Here is a 20351-nt window from a genome sequence, read left to right as displayed (position 1 = left end):
GTATGGTGGACTACGGCGTGATGCGACGATCCGTCTTCCGACTTTTCTTCTTCTTTTCTTTCTCCGAGCACTCTGTTCGCGACTTCGGTGAACTTTTGCGCCGGGCTGGGCCAAGCTACTTTTCTTGTGTTATTCTTTCCTTGTGGACTATTCTTTTTCCATTCTTCGGATTCTTGTCTGGATGGCGAGCGTGCATGTTGACCATAGGGCTCTATTCTTTTCCTTTTTTCTTTTTCCCTTTCCTTTTTTTTTTTTTTTTCTTTTCCTTTGTCTTCTTTCCTCTCTTGTTTTTTTCTTTTCTTTTGTTTATGTCATTTCCTTGAATCTGGCGAAGCGTGGAACTCTGAAGACTTTTTCTGTGTTTTTGGTGCAAATGTCCCTGGTCTTCGACCTGCGGTAATCATTTTTTTGACAACTGGACTGAGGATCTTCCTGACTAACCAGTGTCACGCGGAACACACATACTAACTTTATTAGGTAGTTAAATTTTCTCGTAATATGAATGCTGACTAATGATCGAGGCTCATATCTTGAATTGTGATTCGACAATACAGTCACAATTTCTTGGCATGAATTCGGAAACTATTTTTATCCCCGTCAAACTGCTGAGAACTTTCACGTGAAGTTGTAAAACGAAATGCCTCAGGCGCCAAATGACTCCAGGCCCGCCTGCATCAATACAGGAGGCTCTTTTAGCTTTGCTGTGGAGAAGTGTCAAATCCTTGGTTGTTGATTTCATTCCGTAGCTGGGCTGGAAAGCCTGGAAGATGGAAGGGATAACGGGTTGAATGCTAGTCTCTGCCATTGACGAAAAGCTGCGCCCTATAATGCAGCTTTGTGACCAGCCCCCAAGCTATGAAACCAAGACATCTATCGTGAGATAGCCAACAGTCAAGGAGCCCTTATTTAATCCCAAACGAGGGGAACTGAGATTCGCCCTAAGTCGACGCCCTGCTGCGCCATGGTTCGCTCGAAGTCATTGTGCCCGTGCCACCTCCATCTGCGCAGGGGTGCTTTGATAGCATTGTGCCTGCATTAAAATACTACTACTACAATTCGGTTCTTCTAGTGTCGCCATCAATCTTAGTTACTCCCACCAGTCGATCGTCATGGGGGAAGAATTCCGGCCACGGTCAATACAGGAGCGCATTGCAGCTCTGAATCAGTCGCACATTAATAACGAGTCTGCTCCCAAGAAGACCCCGCCTCTCCCGGCGCGTCCGTCGGCGTTGCGCACGGTGCCTGTTCCTGGCGGCCCTATGAATGTCAGTCATGATGTGACTGTTGCGGGGAATTCTGCAACAAGCCCGACGCTCAACCGAGACGGTACTTCACCACAAACACTACCTGTACAGCAGAACCATGATACGCAGACAAACGCGCAGAAACAACCACCGCCATTGCCACGGCGGAAGTCAACACAGCCTGCTCCTGCGCTGCCTCCTCGCCAACCCTCTACGCAGTCGCGGCCGCAGCCGGAGCGGAAAGCGTCATTAGAATCCATTGCGTCTTCCGCATCGGGCATGACGACGACAACATCCACGTCGGGAACGTCAGGCTCTGTTGGAACCAAGAATGTAATCCGGGCGCCGGCGTGGGGAGAAACGGAGCTGCCACCGCTGCCACCGAGCAGTAAGCGCTCCCCGCCGAGTCTACCGCGGCGGCCGAGTGGCATCAATAGTAGTACCGTGGCAGAGCAACCGAGGCCGACCCCGAAGCCGCCCCCGCCGGCAACTGGCGCAGCGACGGCGCGGCCCTCCAAGCCGGCATTGCCCGCCCGGACACCGTCGTACACCTCAAATGGATCGACCGAGACTCGTCGGGTCCCTCCTCAGTTACCAGCTCGTCGTCCGTCATCACACCAGCCTGCTCAGTCGCCGGGTGAGCAGGATGCAACAACGGGTGTGGTGAGGTCGGTATCGAGAAGGCTGCCGCCGGTGGTGTCGCCGAACGAGATCAGCAAGATCAGGCAGTCGTCCCTCTCGGTGCTGAGCAAGCACGCTGAAGAACCGGAAGCGCCGGTGACCAACGGTCACTCTAACCAAAGTGCACAGCCGGAACCGCCCCCGGTGCCCTTGGCATCCCGTCCGGACCTCTCCGCGATCCAAGCCACGAAGCCCAAATTCCAGCCGTCGGCATCGCAGACATCGAACGCGATGTGTTTGAAGTGCCGGGACTTTTCAGGCCCTGATAACCATGCTGCCCAGTTTCCCCGGACAAGTTTGCCGACTCATGACCTTGGATGGCTTGCGCAACAGCTTACCGCGCCGTTTCCATCGCTCACGGACAAGGCTCGAGCGATCTTTACTTGGCTGCATCACAACATTCGGTACGATGTGGACGCTTTTTTCAACAACAAAGTTAAGCCCTCGACCCCTGCGCAAACAATGCAGACCGGGCTCGCCGTTTGCGAGGGATATGCAGGGCTCTTCGCCACCCTGGCGGCCCACGCCGGCCTAGACGCTCACGTCATCGGCGGCCACGGCAAGGGATACGGTTACACTCAACTTCCGCCCGGAGCAAGTCTCCCGGCCTTTGAGAGCAACCACGCGTGGAACGTCGTTCGGATCGATGGTGGTCAATGGAAGCTTATCGACTGCTGCTGGGGTGCGGGCGCCGTCGAGAACAAAGGTCAGCCGACCTTCATCCACCGGTTTGACCCAGAGCAATTCACCCAAACGAACGATGAGTTTCTCCTGAAGCACTACCCGGAGCGGATTGACCAGTTCTACACAGATGATGGCCGCCCCAAGTGGGCGTGGGAGGAGTATATTCTGCACAACCCGGACCGCCCGTTTGGCGTCGAGCCGCCCACTATTTTCAATGTTGCCCACGAGGAAGGGATCAGCCGACACACTGTACGCCCCGTCGGCAAGCAGGTCTCTATTAATCAGCCTGGTCCAATGCGGTTCCAGTTTGGCTTGATCTGCGAGCATTGGAGTGTGACATTGCACGGCAAGAAGAGCGCGCCGTATCTCTTCCTCCTCCATACGCATGGTGTCGATGGGCGGAAGGATGAGATGATTCCGTTCACACACGTCCGTGGCACGGCGCCCAATGGTGGAGGGGACTGGTGGTACGTCGATATTGCTGATCCCCGCATCTTGGGCGCGCCGGGCCAGAAATTGGGCGTGGCATTCCTGACGCAGCTGGGACAACGAACCGATGGGCGAGGGCTCTCGGTGGAGGAGTTCCGCGCGAATTTTGGCAGGGTTAACATGGCGTGGTCCTACGTGCTTCAATGGGAGCTCGTCGCTTAGCATACATTGGCGTTCTTTAATGATACCCCTCTTTACTGTTTGGTTTTATGGGAGACGCTGTAATGGGTTCGGATAGTGCAGTCTGTCCTCATATTGGTTTGTATGCACTCATATGGCATGTCGAGTCCGCTTGTATGGTCCTTTCGGAGAGACTCCATTCTCGTTACAGATGCTGGCCAGAATTTCCTACAGTTTATTCCATTGCAAGGCTGAGGCTGGAACCGATTCTTCCGCTGGCTGGGAATCGGATTTACCGGCTTCACTAGCTCAGTTTCTGCACGTCCCAGGCCCGCTACTGGCATTTACAAAGCCGTTTTGTTGATCGCCGACAGCGGAAATTCTTCGTACTGAGTACCATGTTCTCATGATGTCATGAATGTAATGTGATGATTCCGGAGAAAAGCAATGAAAAGTCCACGAATAATCCGACTTCCGAGACCCGAGCCTTCTGCTGCGGCGCTTGTCCAAGTGCTCTCTGGGTAAATGGCCATGGCGTTTGAGGACTAAGAGCAAAAGAGAGAAGAGGTGTGAACGACGACCACCTTTCCCTATTGGGATAGAGGCCCCTGAAGTCGGCTTGATTATCTAAGCCCGTCCTCGGAACTCACGGTTCCTAACTCCGCCGGCGAAAGAAATTGAAAATATCCAATTCTATAAATTAGTGTGTATGAAGAAGAGCTACCAGGACGAGTACGAGTAGTCAGAATTGCATTGGTGGCTGCAGGATTTTGGAATTCACGTGGCGGGAGATCTTCGTTTACTTCCGGTTCAGCTTGAAGTTTAACCGTTTGGTGTCCTGCGCGGAGTGTGAACTTTTTTTCATTCTCTCTTCCACGGCACGCGACTCCGCATTTTAGAACAGCAAAACTCTACTTCATACTTTGTCCATATTCTCGGAGGCAGAGCGAACGAGGTCAGACACGGATCTGGCGTGATCCGTCATGTCCCGTTTACGGCGTAAGTCGAGCCTGGGCGCAGACATTCGGGGCGACACGAGCGCACCCGCCATGTCGACCATGGCGTCGAACAAGCCTGGAAGCGCAGAATTGGCCGCGGTAGGATCGAGTGCAATACGACAAAATTATTCTCATCGTCTGACTGGCTTTGCAGCGCCCAACAATAACGGAAAAGGATAAACTCGCGAAACCTACGCACAAGCGGAGACGGTCGTCGCGCTCGCTACTCCGACGCTACCTCGACCTCTGCCTCAAACACACATGGCTGATGCCGCTGACGATTCTTGTCATTCTGCTTGGCCTGTACGCGGTGAACCCGACCGAGTCGAACCCTATGCACTCGGCCATCTTCCTGTCGTACGCGCGGGAGCCTGATGCTCCCGGAGAACCCGTCATGTACGGTAAAGGGAAGAAGGATTTCGCGTTTGTGGCGTTCTACACGGTGGTACTGTCCTTCACGCGGGAGTTTCTCATGCAGCGGGTGATGCGGCCGTGGGCGCTGGCGTGCGGGATCCGCACAAAGGGCAAAGTGGCGCGGTTCATGGAACAGACGTACACGGCGCTGTACTTTGCAGTCTTTGGGCCTTTTGGTCTGTGGGTGATGCGTCGGACGGATATCTGGTACTTTAACACGACGGCCATGTTCGAGGGGTTCCCGCATCGAGAGCATACGGCCGAGTTTAAGGCGTACTATCTGCTCCAGGCGGCGTATTGGTCACAACAAGCAATTGTGCTCATGCTGCAGCTGGAAAAGCCGCGCAAGGACTTTAAGGAGCTGGTGGCGCATCATATTATCACGCTGGCGTTGATCTTTTTGAGCTATCGGTTCCATTTCACCTACATGGGTCTGGCGGTGTACATTACGCATGACATTTCGGACTTTTTCCTCGCGGTTCGTTAAACACCCGTTGACACAAAGGGAAGCAGAGTGCTGACTGCAGCAGACCTCCAAAACCCTCAACTACCTCGATTCCCCCATCATCGGTCCCTACTTTGGTCTCTTTGTGTCCATCTGGATCTACCTACGCCACTACATCAATCTCAAGATCCTCTGGGCCGTCCTGACCGAGTTCCGCACTGTGGGTCCCTTTGAGCTGAACTGGGAGACGCAGCAGTACAAGTGCTGGATCAGCCAGTACATCACTTTTGCGCTACTCGCGAGCCTGCAAGCGGTGAACATCTTTTGGCTGTTCCTGATCCTGCGCATCCTCAAGAATTATCTCTTTGATAACGTCAAGAAGGATGAGCGCAGCGATCATGAGGATGAGGAGGAGGTAGAGACCCCGTCTACTCCTAACGGAATCTCTACTGCCGTGGCGAATGGCAACTCCTCGTTGAAGAAGCGGGAGATAGCCCCGGAAGTTCTCGTGAACGGCAAGCCGGTTGAGCCGGATGCTGATGGCCATTGACGGCGTGACCATTTACGAGTCACGACATACTGTTACTCTACAAACTACTTAATTACCTTACCTATGGGATGTGTTGATGACGAAAACCTTGCATGGAGTTCTTTTTGGTTGGTGGTCCTGGAGCTGAGATTAATATTGGAAAGATGATGATGATGGATGGCCGAACGGTTTGTTCCCTTAATTCCTGTCTCAATTTTTTAATTTCCTGTATAAAATTGGATCATGCATAGTTGATAGTTCTAGTAACTACTTAATATAATTTCAGGCAATGCATATACTCATTCAATCCTTGCTTTTCTTTTCTCGAGTTGGTGAGGAGGACAGCGGATAGGTTGCTTTGAGCCATGCCGCTATCGCTGCAATCTGCATTGCATTCGCTCGCTCTAAGAGTCCCCTACATACATTAACAAGACAGCGAGAGAGAGAAGACAGTCATTTCCCTGACAAAAAACCATTGATCATGAACGCACATACATGCACCAAACATGACATGGACCAGCAAACAGCAACAACAACGACAAGACCGAGTACATTTCGTTCATCCATTCATACGGCACGTAACAGAGAAAGGAAAAAAACAGCATGTTCCGAATCGAATCAATAACACACAGGCTTTTATTGATTTTTATTTCCACGCATTCAACCCCGCCCATGGATCACTCTGCCCTGGTGCTGCTGCTGCCGTCGTTGCTGTCGTAGCTGCCGACCCGGACGCAGATGTCGACGATGCAGTGCGTTGATGATGATACTGCGGCGCGGCATAAGCGCCCGGATATGCTGCTGCGGCGGGTTGTCCGGGACGGGGGGCAGCGTTACTACCCGGTGGGGGTGGGTGAGGCGGCGGGGGGATATATCCGGGGGTCATGTATGCCGCTGTTGGGTGATGCGTTGCTGGCGGAGGTGGTGGCGGCGGCGGAGGCGGATAGGCCGATGCACCGGCGGTATAGTATGGTGTTGCTGGCGAGGGCTGCGGCGGGGAGAGCGGGGATTGGTACGGGTAAGCCATTGGGTTGTACCCCTCGGATAGAGGTGTTGCAGCCCCTTGTTGGAAGCCGCCCGTAGTTGGCTGGCCATAGTAGTAGGATGATAGCGACGGGGCCATGTACTGGGCTGCGTATGTGGCAGGCGAGTGCTGCGTCGTGGGTGCAGGAGCAGTAGCGGTGGTGGTCGCTGTTGTAGCTGTGGTGGTTGTTGACGAGGATGGACGGTGTTGATGGTGAGGAGACTTGTTGCCGCTGGAAGAACTACTGCTGCCCGGAGGTTTGCTGTTGGTGGTGGTATTATTGGCCTGCCGCGATCGCGACGATGGCGATGACGGTCCGGTGGACAGGCGCTCCATCATCTCCCGCAGTTGCTCGCGGTCGCGCTCTTCTTGCTGTGCGGTGGAATTGGATGTCGAGTTGGAGGACGAAGTAGTACCGCCAGTTGCTTTCTCGCGCTCAATGTGTGAGAGCAACTGCGCACCCTCAGCCCGTCGGTTGTTGACGAAGCTATCCACGTTTTCCCACAGGTTGTTCACCGACGTCTGCATCTCGCTGTAAAACTTCTTCGCCTCTGCGATTCCCGCGACAAGATCGCGGAAGGCATTGTAAACTTTGCGGTACCGCGACATCACAGAGTTGCGCTGCCGTGTGATCGCTTCATATTTGGACTGCTCGGACCGCACGCGCTTGTCCTGCAACAGGTCGCCATACACCTTGGTAAGCTCCTTCATCAGCGACGCCTGCGTGTGATTCGCCTTGATGATCCGGTTCTGGTACGGCCGGAACTTTTCCAGCTCCGCCTGGAACAACTGCTGCTCGCGGCCGTTGCCAAGCGCCTTGCGGTTGAGGATAAGCACGTTGGAGATGTCGTCTTCGTGCACCTACACAAGTCAGAACAGAACAAAACAGAGGTGGTAAGACAAACCTTCTCCTTCAAGTCTTTAAGAACCTGGCCACGCTCACGCTTGACCAGGTTCAGTTTCTTGAGCAGCTCCTCCACACGAGCAATCTGCTCCGCGACAGACCGCCGGCCCTCATCCTCGACTTCATCCAGTAAGCTTCCTTCTTGCGTACCATAAGGACTAGCTCGCCCGTTGCGGTCCGCCTTGTGCTTCGACCCAGCCTTGATCATAGCGCGCTGGAACAGCACGTCGGCCTCGTCGGTCTCGCCCGCGGAGAACATCTCATCGAAATCAGCCTCGTAGTGCTTGAGCGTCGACTTCAGTTGCGCGTCGCTCGCGCTCGCCTCGTTGATCGTCTCACGCAGCCGCCGGATGTCGCTGCGTAAGCTGGCCGTCAGCCGTGAGCTCGGCTGCTGCGTCCAATCAGCACCATACTTGGTGCGCATTTTCTCGCAGACGCTCTCTTCCAGGTCCAGCTGCCGCGTGCAGCGCGTGAGAAGCTCGAGAATCGTCGCCCGTGACTCTTGCAGCTCGTCCAGAGTCTTGTGGAACCCGGCGCCGTGCGCGGCCATCTCGGAGCACCACCGCCGGAACTCTTCGTCGACCGTGACGGCATTTTGGTCAAGTCCACCCTTAAGCACCTGCAGACTGCCCGGCAGCTTGAGATAATCCAGGCTGGCGGCCATCTCGCCGTCGGCGGTCTCGACGCGCTCCGTTTCCGCGCGGATCAGCTGCGCTTTCTCTTCGTCGTACCGGCTCGCCGACTCAGTGACAGCCATCGGCACGAGTTTCTGGAAGATGTCCGGCCCCGTGATGCGTTGGATGTCCTGACCTTGGTAAAGCTCGCTGACAGGGATCGCCTTGGCGGCGGGAAGTCGCGACACCGGCGACAAGCCGGCCTCATTGGGCACAGGCTGATGGTAGATAAAGTCATTGTCTTTGATCGCCGATGCCAGCGTCTCCTTGGTTCGAGTCTGTTGCCGCCGGAAGATCTCGGTTAGGACGGCGGCAGTGTCCGGCGGTGCGTTGGCCGACGCCGGCACCGTCGAAGGCAGCGACTTGGCCCAGGTCAGGGCGGCGGCGGACATCTTGTCAGAAAGCTGGAGGCGAGCGATGGCAGTGCCGTGGGAATTGGCCTCCATGTCGGCAATGGCCTGGAAGTAGCTCGCAACAGCGGAGAAATGGGAAGCCTTGGCCTGGACGACGGACAGCCAGGGCTTCTCGAAGATGGCCTTCGACACGTAGTCCTGCACGGTCTCGGCGGCCTGCGCATAGAGATAAGCGGCCTGGCTGGCCAGCTTGGCCAGGAACGCCGGCTTCTTCTGGTCCGCGACCTGCTTCTCCAGGAACACCTCCTGTGCCTGCGCGAGGGTGATGTTGATGAGGGTCTTGACGGTATCGCGGCTGAGATCGGTTGAGGGGGCGTGCAGGAAGTTCTCATTGATGTAGGTGAACATGCCGGCGGAGGCCTGGAACGAGTGGTACGCGGCCTTGATGCCGGTATCTTCGGCGCGGTTCTGCGCGGCGGCATGGCAACACAGCACGGCTGAGATGTTGAACAGCACGGATGCTTTTTCGTAGGCGAGAGAGTACTGAGAGGTGGCCTTGCTTGTAAATGCGTCGTACCTACGCCATCAGCATCTTATATTCTCAAAAGTATCAAAGAGTGATTCCTACCATGTGAACGAAATCTTGATATGGTTCTCATCGACCGGAAACCGCAAATCGAGCAACTCCAATTGGCCATAATACCGGTACAACAGATCCCGGCCGGACGCGCTGTCGCAACCAGCGCCCCTCATGTCCTGGCGCAGCTTGTGCAGCGTCGTGCACTCCTCATGGTAGCGCTCCGGATCATCGCCGTACGCGGTGCGGATGTAGTCCTTGAGCGGTGTTACCCAGTCGATCTCGGCTGTCTGCTTGAGCGGACATGACAGCATAGGCGACTGCACCATGGCGAAGGTTGGGAGCGGAGCTCGCCGACTCCGGGCGACAGATTAAAGTCGAGTATTCGGTAGGAATGCACGGGGGAGCAGAAATCCAGAGGGTTTGTTTTGAGGGGTTCCTCTCAGGCGGCGATAGTCTCTTTCGGCTTCGGGCGGTGGCGGGGGGGAGAAAGAGGGGGACAAAGAGGGCGGGAAAGACAGTAGCGGGATGGGATGGATTAACGGAAACTACGATGCCCGTCGCCGCGAAAAATTGAATGCGCCGACACCGTGGAAGTTCTGCGTGTTGTTGCTCCTTTGCGCGCGGGTCAGGTCTAATTGGAATTGCTGCGCCGACGTCAGCGCGGGGTGACGTCTCCGGCCAGGCTGCTACAGACCAGCCAGCCCGAGCCAACCATCAGCCAAAGTAGCACCCAAGCATCAAGACAAGAGGATGATCAAAGCGATGAGAGGACGACAAGCTTACTGACATTGCCGCCTGCACGAAATCGGCTGAGCATCGTGGTTGGCCGATTACAGCGCCAGAACAGCCATTAGAAAGTCTTGAATTCATAAAAGTCTATGATGAGGAGGGTCTGATTATACAGTAGGCTACAGTACATACAGGCCATCCAGAACGGAGACCGTCACGTCCAACGCAGTTGGCCATCAGTAAAGCGTCATAATACACCAAAGAAGAACCAAAATGCCCCCAACGCGCCGCAACACCCAACTCGCCGGCGCTATGTAGACCAAGATACCATGCCGAATGCATCGAATCGTCGAATAGAAGAGAAGGGAAAATCTGGCACAGCCAGATAATTATCCCTCGGCTATTTCTTTTCAGAGTCTGAGTCTTTCTGAGACTCGCCCTTGTCCTTGTCCGTTGATTTCATCAGACGATGCCAGGCCGACTTGAGGAACCCTTCGGACTTCTGCGAGTCGGAGTCTCCGGATGGCGTACTACGAAATCGATCAGCACTGACCAGTACACCCCAAAGAAAGAGCAATGAAGCCAACTTACCTGTCCTTGCCAACATTCATTATCCGCTTGGCCGTCTTGTCGCCCATCTCGTCCGCGAGCACCTCGAGGATCGTGCGCTGGTTCGATGTCAGATACTTGGGCATCTGCACTTTGAACTCGACGCGGAGGTCTCCTGATCCGCCTCGTCCGCGGCCGCCCAACTTCTTCATTCCCATACCGGGCAGAGTGATGCGGTCGCCGGTGCCGGTGCCTGTGTTCACTCTAACCTTGACCTCACCGTCCAACGTCGGTACCGTTACTTCTCCACCCAGGAGCGCTGTAGTCAAGGGAATCGACGCCGTGTACAGGATATCCGAGCCTGACCGGCTGAAGCGATGGTCGGGAGCTACGCGGATGGACACGTAGAGGTCGCCGCGCTGCGTTCGCATGCCCGGCGTCGCGGCAGTGCCTGTCGGTGGCGCATCACCTTCCCCGGCCACACGTAGCCGCATGCCATCCTCCACGCCGCCGGGGATATCAATGTGCACTGTTTTCCGCTCCCGAACAACACCTTGCCCGTTGCAGGTGCCACATTGCGACCCACGCGGCACGACCATCCCCGAACCCCCGCAGGCATCGCAGGTGCTCGCCATCTGGAAGCCACCCTGCATGAAATGCACGCGGGTCCCCGAGCCATTGCACTGCTTGCATTGCGTCCGCTTGGCGCCCTTCTTTAACCCGTCTCCATTGCAAGTGTGACATTGCGTCAGAGGCGTGATATGAATGTCCTTGCTGGTACCTTTGGCCGCCTCCATAAACGAGATGTTGGTTTGCACCTCAATATCCTCCCCAACCAGGATCGACTCCTCAAATGGCGATGCACGCCCACGTCGCCCACGGCGTGCACCCGTAAATGCGCCAAAGAGGTCCTCAAAGTTGATATCAGCAGCGAACCCACCAGGGAAGCCGCTTCCAAAGCCATGGAAACCGCCTGCTGAAGCAAACGGGTTCGCGCCGCCCGCCGACGCTCCCGCATTGGGATCGAAACCACCAGACTGGTCAAACGCCGCCGGGCCGTAGCGATCGTAGGCTTCTCGCTTCTTCGGATCGGAGAGAAACTCGTATGCCGACTGTGCTTCCGCGAATTTTTCCTTTGCGTCGGGTGCCTTATTCGTATCTGGGTGGTACTTCTTCGCCATGCCGTAGTACGCTTTCTTGATATCAGCGGCGGACGCATCTCGACTGACTCCGAGAACGCTGTACGGGTCTTTCATTGCAAGGGCGACGGCCGAGGCATGGAATTCCTAGACCAGACCGTGAGCTCATGCTTCCCTCAGCATTGCCGAAATGCGTAGACGTACCCGTCGTGCTGTCCCTCGCAGCCCGCTCCATGCGGGTCTTCGAGACGACCAAAAACGAGCTGCATGATCACCAGGGCGTCGTCGAACGCTGCAACATGAGCTGCCGGCGGGCCGCAGTAGAGTTCGTGCCGGCAGCACGATGGCCTTTTGCAGGCCGGCCGGATTTGCGCTCATCCCTCCGCGGATATTCCTCCGAGAACACAGCGCGTGTCCGCAGTCACCAATCGAGCACCTTTTTTCCCTGGCAAGCAATCAATACCGTGTCGCAAATCAACAAACTTCGAGAATAAAATTCGCCAACCGACGGCAATCGAATCTCCATGGAAAAGTTTCGGCCAGAATTATCCGGGGTCGGATAAATATTTTCCCGCGATGACCTCAGCATCTCCGAACGGCAGTTCCGACGAGCAGAAGAATTCCAGGCCGACGACGACGACTTTCTACACCTCACTACAAGCATCGAGCACCGTGTCAACTCCATTTTCTCTATTCTAAAATTCATCTTTTATTCTTTTCCCCCCGAATTCCCTCCTGAACCCGTCCTACAAGAGCATCGGGCCTGCCGACGGGCCTGATTTATAAGCGTCATAGAGCATGCTTCGTGGCCAGAGATTGCCATGGAGAGCTGTGCTCCGCCATGCGCCTCCGCACGTCGTGAGCGCTAGAGCCCTCGCTCGGCTCCCGCCATCCTCCCCGGCTGTCCGATTTGCGATTGCCGGTTCCCGGATTGCTCGACCGAGTATAACCGCCCCGCGCGCATTCTCGTCAAGCAGCGCCCGACGGAAAGACAAACAGGATGACAAGCCGGAAGATTCCGAAAACAATGAGCGGGAGAGCACCGGTCGAGATTCGTCAAAGCCATCTCGAAAACCGGGTGATGCGGCGGATGGGGAGAACCCGACTGCGAACATCGGCAGGCGAAGAGAAAGGGGAGCTGCGGAGAAAGGTGAAGAGTCGAGTAAAAATGCAGAGGATGAGCATAAGGTACGGGAAGGGAAGGGCGACTCAGAAACACCCGCTCCGATTCCGGTCTCCGGAGCAGGTGACTCGAGGCCGTCTGGGGGTAACAGCGGCGACGAGGGTGGCCGGCGACGGAGAGGCGGGGAACGAGCCCTCCAGAAGCCCTCGGTCCCCGACGTGTACCCCCAGGTTATGGCGATTCCGATTGCTAAGCGTCCTCTCTTTCCGGGATTCTACAAAGCGATCACGATCCGCGACCCGCACGTGGCCGCCGCAATCCATGAGATGTTCAAACGCGGGCAACCTTACGTTGGAGCGTTTCTGTTCCGAAACGAGGATGCGGATGGCGACGTGATTGAGAGCTTGGACGAGGTGCATCACGTCGGTGTGTTTGCTCAGATTACGTCTACGTATCCACTGCGTGGCGAGTCGGGAATCACCGCGGTGCTTTACCCCCATCGCCGCATCAAGATCACATCGCTGTTACCCCCAAATGATCCATCTCGCATGGACAAGCCCGAGTCAGCTAGGGAGCTGACCGACAAGCGGGGCGATGTCGTAGCTAGCTTTGAGGAAGGCGGCGTGGAGCAGCCTGCCCGAGAAGTCCCGCAATACGAGCCCACGGCGTTCTTGCGCAAGTACCCCGTCAGTCTCGTCAATGTCGAGAACCTGACGGAGGAGCCGCATGACCGCAAGAGCCCAGTCATTCGCGCAGTTACCAGCGAAATCGTGAACGTCTGCAAGGAGATTGCGACTCTGAATCCGCTGTTCCGTGACCAGATCTCAGCGTTCTACACCGACCAGTTTCCTGGAAACCTAAGCGATGAGCCTGCGAAACTGGCGGACTTTGCGGCCGCCGTGTCGGCCGGTGAGCTGAAAGAGATGCAGGAGGTCTTGGAGACGATGAACATTGAAGAGCGACTGCCCAAGGCCCTGACTGTGTTGAAGAACGAGCTGATGAATGCTCAGCTGCAGTCCAAGATTTCCAAGGACGTGGAAGCTAAGATCCAGAAACGACAACGGGAGTACTGGTTGATGGAGCAGATGAAGGGGATCAAGCGGGAGCTGGGCATTGAGTCCGACGGCAAGGACAAGCTGGTGGAGAAATTCAAGGAGAAGGCGGAGAAGCTGGCGATGCCCGAGGCTGTCAAGAAGGTATTTGAGGAGGAACTGAACAAGCTGGCCCATCTAGAACCAGCGGCGTCCGAGTTCAACGTCACGAGAAACTACCTCGACTGGATCACGCAGATCCCGTGGGGTCAGAAGAGTGTAGAGAACTTTGACATCAAGAACGCGATGAGCGTGCTGGATGAGGATCACTACGGCCTCAAGGACGTCAAGGATCGCATCCTGGAGTTCATCGCGGTGGGCAAACTGCGCGGCACCGTGGAGGGGAAGATCCTCTGTCTGGTCGGTCCTCCGGGTGTGGGTAAGACAAGTATTGGCAAGTCGATTGCGCGCGCGCTCAATCGGCAGTACTATCGGTTTTCGGTGGGTGGTTTGACGGATGTGGCGGAAATCAAGGGCCATCGGCGTACCTATGTGGGCGCGTTGCCGGGCCGCATCATCCAAGCCCTGAAAAAATGTCAAACGGAGAATCCGCTGGTCTTGATTGACGAGGTGGACAAGATCGGGCGCGGCCATCAGGGCGATCCGTCGTCGGCGTTGCTGGAGCTGCTCGACCCTGAACAGAACTCGTCATTCCTGGATCATTACATGGACGTACCAGTGGATCTGTCCAAGGTGCTCTTCGTCTGCACGGCCAACGTGACAGACACCATCCCCCGACCACTGCTGGACCGCATGGAGATCATTGAACTCTCCGGTTACGTTGCCGACGAGAAGATGGCCATTGCAGAGCGGTATCTCGCTCCGGCGGCGAAGGAGCTCAGTGGCCTCAAGGATGTGGATGTTACACTGGAGAGGGATGCAATTGAGGAGTTGATCAAGTCCTACTGCCGGGAGAGCGGCGTCCGGAATCTCAAGAAACAAATCGAAAAGGTCTACCGCAAGGCGGCGCTCAAGATTGTCCAGGAGGTCGGCGAAGAAGAAGCATTCTCAGAGTCGGCTGCCCTGACGGAAGAGGGCAAACGGGCGCAGCAGGAGTCGGAGAAGGAGAACGCCGATCCGCAGGACGTTATGACCGAGCCGGAGAAGGCGACGACCGAAGTGCCGCGGGTGGCGCTTAAGGTACCGGACACGGTGCACGTGCGGATTGGCAAGGACAGCCTCAAGGACTACGTTGGCCCGCCAGTGTTCACGTCCGACCGGCTGTACGACACGTTCCCACCGGGTGTGACAATGGGGTTGGCGTGGACGAGCATGGGCGGTGCAGCACTCTACGTCGAGTCGATCCTGGAGAACGCGCTGTCGCACGATTCACAACCGGGGCTGGAGACCACGGGTAACCTCATGAACGTGATGAAGGAGTCGAGCCAAATCGCCTACTCGTTTGCCAAGTCGGTAATGGCGCGGGAGTTCCCGGAGAACCGGTTCTTTGAGAAGGCGAAAGTGCATCTGCATTGTCCGGAGGGTGCTGTCCAGAAGGATGGTAAGTCTTACCTTTTGTTCCATTCCTTGACCTGAGGCTGACTGTATCTAGGACCATCTGCCGGCATCACCATGGCTACCTCACTGCTCTCACTGGCGTTGAATCACCCGCTGGACCCGACGGTCGCGATGACGGGCGAGCTGACGGTCACGGGAAAGGTGCTCCGGATCGGCGGGCTTCGCGAGAAGACTGTTGCGGCGCGCCGGGCGGGAGCCAAGAAGATTATCTTCCCGGCGGACAACATGTCGGACTGGTTGGAGCTGCCAGAGGTGAGTATCGATTCGTTCAAATGCTTTTTCGGAGCATGGGCTAACGGGACTGTAGAATATCAAAGAGGGCATCGAGGGCCATCCGGTGAGCTGGTACTCGGAGGTCTTTGACATTATGTTTGCGAATCTAGACCGCGAGGCGGCGAAGCACGTGTGGAAAGCACAGCTCACAAAGCCAGCGGAGAAGGAATCAACATAGCCATTTAAACTTTTTGTGACCTACCGTGTGCTTTTTATGTGGTATGTATCTTTATTGGCATGGAGACCATGGGCTGCATCATCGGAGTTTTTTTGTTTGCTTTTTCCAAAGGACCGGGATTCTCCTCTCTTGGACAATTGGACTGTACATATCCGGCGAACTGTACCGAGTATGTAGCGGCATCAAATAGACGTTTGGTCTGGATGGTCCATTGCAAGGTACTTTCCTACACCTGCATTAGGTAGATTCAAGTACACCTGGCAGCGTGACACGTGCGATAGTACATGCAGGTACTTGCAGGTACCTGCGAGATCTAACCATGCTACCGGGACGGCCATACTGGTTGATGGTTCCCCAAGTCATTTGTTAGTCCATCTGGACAAAATAATTGAAACCCTGACAATCTTTCTGGGAGAAATCGACAATCCTACAAATTCCCACTCCAGTAGGCTGAGAACTCGTACGGCACAGGAAAGCCGAGTTCAACGGCTGATACGAATCATCCTCCAATGAACCCATTTACAAAAGGTATGACTTCATCTCTCTCAATGCCTGACGAATCCAAGGCGACGAAATTCGGGCACCAAAACGTTATTTATCACAATAGGCTCAGTTATCGCGGCTATCTCTATAATTTCCCCTCTCTCGGTGTGCACTGTGGCATGGAATTTTTTTCTAGCGTTTTTCCAGAGGGAAATTGCTCTTCTAAGTTCTAACTAAAGGGAGTTTAAGAAACCGACCATCTGCATGACGATCGATTCCCCTCCTAAAAAAGGGTTAACATTGGACCGTTGAGGGACTCCATCGTCGGCAATTAGAAGCATCATTTGAGAGGGGTTTTCTTCCTGTTCGTTTAGTCAAAACCTCTCTAGCAAGAATGAATTTCTCTGAAATTCTAGGTTCTCTAAGGAGTACTATAGAAATCTCCAGGAAAAGAATCCTGGGACCGGAACGGGAACGGCCCGCGCACCATTTTCTCTCCCTGCCCGATCGGGAAGGTGGAGGGTTTGTGCGGGCTTTAGTCAGCACCGGCACTGCAGACAACAACGGAATCAATTGGAGCCACGAAAGAGAGGACTAACGCATCTCTGGTGCATGCTGGAGGCTATCGCAGACCGTTTATGAGATGGATTTTGCGACATCTTGCATTTATTGAGGATTGTCGTTGGGCCGGGTAAACGGTGGTTTTCTCCTGGTTTTATATGATCGTCGCTTATCTTTTGGTGTGGTAGGATCTGAGAGGACTAGAGGGTCTGGGGGTGTGGATTCATCCGCAGTCAAATGGATGATTCATAGAAGGCTGGAAAATAATAATGAAAAGTCAGTAGAGAGAATGACATCCCAAAACCAACATTCTGATAGAGAGTGATATCAAGTCGGTTTGATCTTGATCTGATATTGATATTTTTGATCCCTGTGGGAAAAGCAATAAATAAAAACAACCTAAGCTAGGGTCGGAGAAAAAATCTTTCTAGTCGGTCAGGCCGCCGTGCGTCCTTCTCCGCCATCACGCGAGAAACGTTCCCTCTTGCTTCTCTCCAGAGACTCCCCAGAAGAGACTCCGTCTCTTCGCCATTCGCATTGATCCCGGAGAGCTCCGGTTCCGTTGGTTCCTGGACCAGGGTGACGGCCCGCTGGCTTGAAGCTGTAGCCTAGCACGCACCCCCGCCAGTCCAAGCCGATTTTTTTCGCGCAATTTTTTTTCACGCATCTGAAGGCGAATTGAGAGGAATCCGAGCATCTAGATGGACCGAAATTGAGCCCAGGGGTTGATGCAAGCCCGCTCCAGCAATTCTTTTGCTCGTCAACGCCTCCCGGCCTCGCTGGTTCGACTTGAGCGGCCCTGACCACCAAAAGCCACACATCAACGGTTTCATGTGGACAGAAATCAGCCGTCGTTCAGGCTCCTTCGCGTCGGGGACGCGCGTGCTTCGTCGCTTCTGCTGATTCCCTGATCCATGGCCCGAGTCCGAGACCAATCCCGTAGTCCGCACCGGTCCCTGTTCAGTGTCTTTCGCGACCTTGACCCCGGCGGCGCGCCCAAGCTGAGCATGTGGCACCGCTTGGGCCTGGGACGATGGCTGCACCGCGATGACAGTTCCCGCTCGGGCTCTGCCTTGCCCAATGCTGATCAGAAACAGAAACAGCAGCAGCAACAGAAACAACAGCAGCAGAAACAGCCACAACAAGACCAGAAACAGCAGCAACAGAAGCAACAGCAACAACAGCAGCAGCAACAACAACAACAACAGCAACAGCAACAGCAACAGGCTTCCCCCAAATCCGATGGCTCTCCCAAGTCTGATAACCTCCCTCGGCGCATTTCGAGGAAAGTCGGTGTAGGCCTGCCGCGGCCGACCACTTTCCGCAGGCAGGACTCGGAACGACGTGAAAAACTGGTTCCGGCCCCGGACGAACCGGAACTACGGCGCGCCGTGTCGGCAGACCGCCGGCGGACCCAAAGTACGCCGCGGAACCCGTCTCCACCTCCGCCAGTGCCGGCGGCCCGACTCTCTGCGCCCGAAATCCCGGCTTGGACAGAGAACGACGTTGTTGACGATGCCACCAGCAAGCAGCTGTCCCCGGCGGAATCGCCGCGCACCTCGGTGGATGCACGCCCGGTCGAGCCTGAGGAGCCGGATATCGAATGGGAGCTGGACCGGAAATGGATCCTCAACCTGAGCATGCACTTTCGAGACAAGTCGGAGCGAGAGAAGTTCTTCGTGACCTATGCGGAGACGCCCAATCATTGGCGAAGGGTGACCATCTCATGTGACTACCGGGACGCGCCGCCGGACTCATTGGAGCAGGACCTCAAGGGCCTTCGGTACCAGCGCGACAAGAGTGCGCGCATCTACGAGGCGATCCGCGACTCGCTGCCGGAAATTCAGTTCTACGACACGGTGACGAACCTCAAGCTCGAGACCAGCGATGGCCGCCTGCACGTGCATGTTACTGAAGACGTCAACGAGATCATCCCGTACCCGCCGTTGTCGAGCGTGCGGCACCTGGGCACGCCGCGGCTGATTCCCGAGTACCAGCTGCATTTTGATGCCCACCTGTCCGGGTTCGTGTATAAAGTGATGTGGGGTGGACGGCCCTATATCAAGAAGGAGATTCCCGGCCCGGACATGGTGGACGAGTTCCTGTACGAGATTAATGCGCTCCATGCTCTGTCCGGATCGCGCAATGTCATCCAGCTAGAGGGAATCATTGTCGACGACCGCGGCGAGCGGGTCAAGGGCCTGCTGATCAGCTACGCACCACAAGGAGCCCTGGTTGACATTCTGTACGACTACCGTGGGCAGCTGCCGTTTGCGCGGCGGGAGCGCTGGGCGCGGCAGATTGTGCAAGGCCTGTGTGAAATCCATGAGGCCGGCTATGTGCAAGGAGATTTCACGCTGTCCAACATCGTCATCGACGAGAACGACGACGCCAAGATCATCGACATCAACCGCCGCGGTTGTCCCGTTGGCTGGGAGCCGCCTGAGATCGCCGCCAAGATCGAGAGCAATCAGCGCATTTCCATGTACATTGGCGTCAAGTCGGATCTGTTCCAGCTGGGCATGACATTGTGGGCGCTGGCCATGGAGGAGGACGAACCCGAGCGCCAGGCGCGCCCGCTGACGTTACCGGTGGACAGCAAGATTCCGGAGTACTACCGCACCGTCACAATGCTGTGTCTAAGCGAGCGCCCGCAGCATCGCCCGTCTGCCAAGGAGCTTCTGGCGTTGTTCCCGGTTGAGCCGCGCCAGGTCACCCCGCTGTGGCCCTGGCCGCGACCAAGCATGTATTATCGTGAGCAGAACGTTTACCTCGACGGCGTACATCATCATGACCATCATTATCACCCGCCTGTTGACGAGATCACTGCCAGCACTACCTACACCGATGAGTTTGATGATGATGATGATGATGATGATGAACAACTACTCCACCGCCCACCATTGCCGACTGCTGTGGCCGCCCCGCTTAGTGACTACCATTCTTCCTCGCAGGGCTTCCCTTCGACCACCGCATCCTCGCAGCCTGACGGCCATCACTCCGTTTCTCAGAGCGACTTTGAACCGCTTGCCTCGCCCGTCGCGGTGGCCGCCGAATCCGAGCCGCAGTTCCAGGAAGTTGAGATTAATGGCACGCAATACCTGGTCCACCCAGATAGCTTCACCACGGCGGAGGAGTTTGCAGCGTTTCGCGATCAGGCCGATGAGCCGCTGCGTAGCTCTCAAGAGTTGTCGGGACATGTCAAAGAGGTAGACCATCATTTTGATTGCGCAGAGCCAGTTCGAGAGCCATCGCCTATGTCAGCACCATCACCGGCGCCAGCTGCAGAAGAACCAGAGTCGCTGCTGACCTCACGTTTACCGATTAACCCGGCGCATGACGCCGTTATCGATGTTAATGTCGATCTCGCCCCTCCCGCGTATCCTCCTCCGCCACCTCCTGACACTCCAACAGTTCCAACGACCACAGACACGTCACCACCTGCAACGAGCACTGGCCCTACTATCGACACAAACACCAGCACGAGCTCACTTCTCGATTCGATTCTCCCAATTAACCCAGCCTTTCCATCTCTTCCGTCTGCGTCTTTATCATGAGTCCTTCATCA

General features: G+C 55.7%; 7 protein-coding genes across 7 annotated transcripts; 5 read left to right on the top strand and 2 right to left on the bottom strand.

The window, feature by feature from the left end:
• Positions 1-1109: 1109 nt before the first annotated feature.
• On the top strand, positions 1110-3260 carry VTN49DRAFT_4304 (uncharacterized protein; the record flags this gene model as incomplete). The annotated part of the gene is made up of 1 exon (XM_069412236.1): positions 1110-3260. One exon carries the CDS (start codon positions 1110-1112, stop codon positions 3258-3260), a length of 2151 nt encoding a protein of 716 aa, XP_069267499.1.
• A 941-nt stretch (positions 3261-4201) lies between these two features.
• On the top strand, positions 4202-5625 carry VTN49DRAFT_4303 (uncharacterized protein; the record flags this gene model as incomplete). Its single annotated transcript, XM_069412235.1, has 3 exons — positions 4202-4315; positions 4371-5108; positions 5161-5625. 3 exons carry the CDS (start codon positions 4202-4204, stop codon positions 5623-5625), a joined length of 1317 nt encoding a protein of 438 aa, XP_069267498.1.
• Positions 5626-5717: 92 nt separating this feature from the next.
• VTN49DRAFT_4302 (uncharacterized protein) lies at positions 5718-6229 on the top strand (the record flags this gene model as incomplete). The annotated part of the gene is made up of 2 exons (XM_069412234.1): positions 5718-5792; positions 5957-6229. The coding sequence occupies 2 exons, from the start codon at positions 5718-5720 to the stop codon at positions 6227-6229; spliced, it is 348 nt and encodes a 115-aa protein (XP_069267497.1).
• Positions 6230-6250: 21 nt separating this feature from the next.
• VTN49DRAFT_4301 (uncharacterized protein) lies at positions 6251-9465 on the bottom strand (the record flags this gene model as incomplete). The annotated part of the gene is made up of 3 exons (XM_069412233.1): positions 6251-7489; positions 7534-9136; positions 9188-9465. 3 exons carry the CDS (start codon positions 9463-9465, stop codon positions 6251-6253), a joined length of 3120 nt encoding a protein of 1039 aa, XP_069267496.1.
• Positions 9466-10268: 803 nt separating this feature from the next.
• VTN49DRAFT_4300 (uncharacterized protein) lies at positions 10269-11934 on the bottom strand (the record flags this gene model as incomplete). Its single annotated transcript, XM_069412232.1, has 3 exons — positions 10269-10398; positions 10460-11703; positions 11761-11934. The coding sequence occupies 3 exons, from the start codon at positions 11932-11934 to the stop codon at positions 10269-10271; spliced, it is 1548 nt and encodes a 515-aa protein (XP_069267495.1).
• A 420-nt stretch (positions 11935-12354) lies between these two features.
• On the top strand, positions 12355-15739 carry VTN49DRAFT_4299 (uncharacterized protein; the record flags this gene model as incomplete). Its single annotated transcript, XM_069412229.1, has 3 exons — positions 12355-15271; positions 15323-15540; positions 15596-15739. The coding sequence occupies 3 exons, from the start codon at positions 12355-12357 to the stop codon at positions 15737-15739; spliced, it is 3279 nt and encodes a 1092-aa protein (XP_069267494.1).
• Positions 15740-17697: 1958 nt separating this feature from the next.
• VTN49DRAFT_4298 (uncharacterized protein) lies at positions 17698-20340 on the top strand (the record flags this gene model as incomplete). Its single annotated transcript, XM_069412228.1, has 1 exon — positions 17698-20340. The coding sequence occupies one exon, from the start codon at positions 17698-17700 to the stop codon at positions 20338-20340; it is 2643 nt and encodes an 880-aa protein (XP_069267493.1).
• Positions 20341-20351: the final 11 nt, after the last annotated feature.

Source organism: Thermomyces lanuginosus, assembly GCF_041956635.1.
Source record: "Thermomyces lanuginosus strain ATCC 200065 unplaced genomic scaffold VTN49scaffold_31, whole genome shotgun sequence".
NCBI classification, from domain to species: Eukaryota; Fungi; Ascomycota; class Eurotiomycetes; order Eurotiales; family Trichocomaceae; genus Thermomyces; species Thermomyces lanuginosus.
The sequence above is the reverse complement of the archived record's forward strand: the minus strand, read 5'-3'. Positions and strand labels throughout refer to the sequence as shown.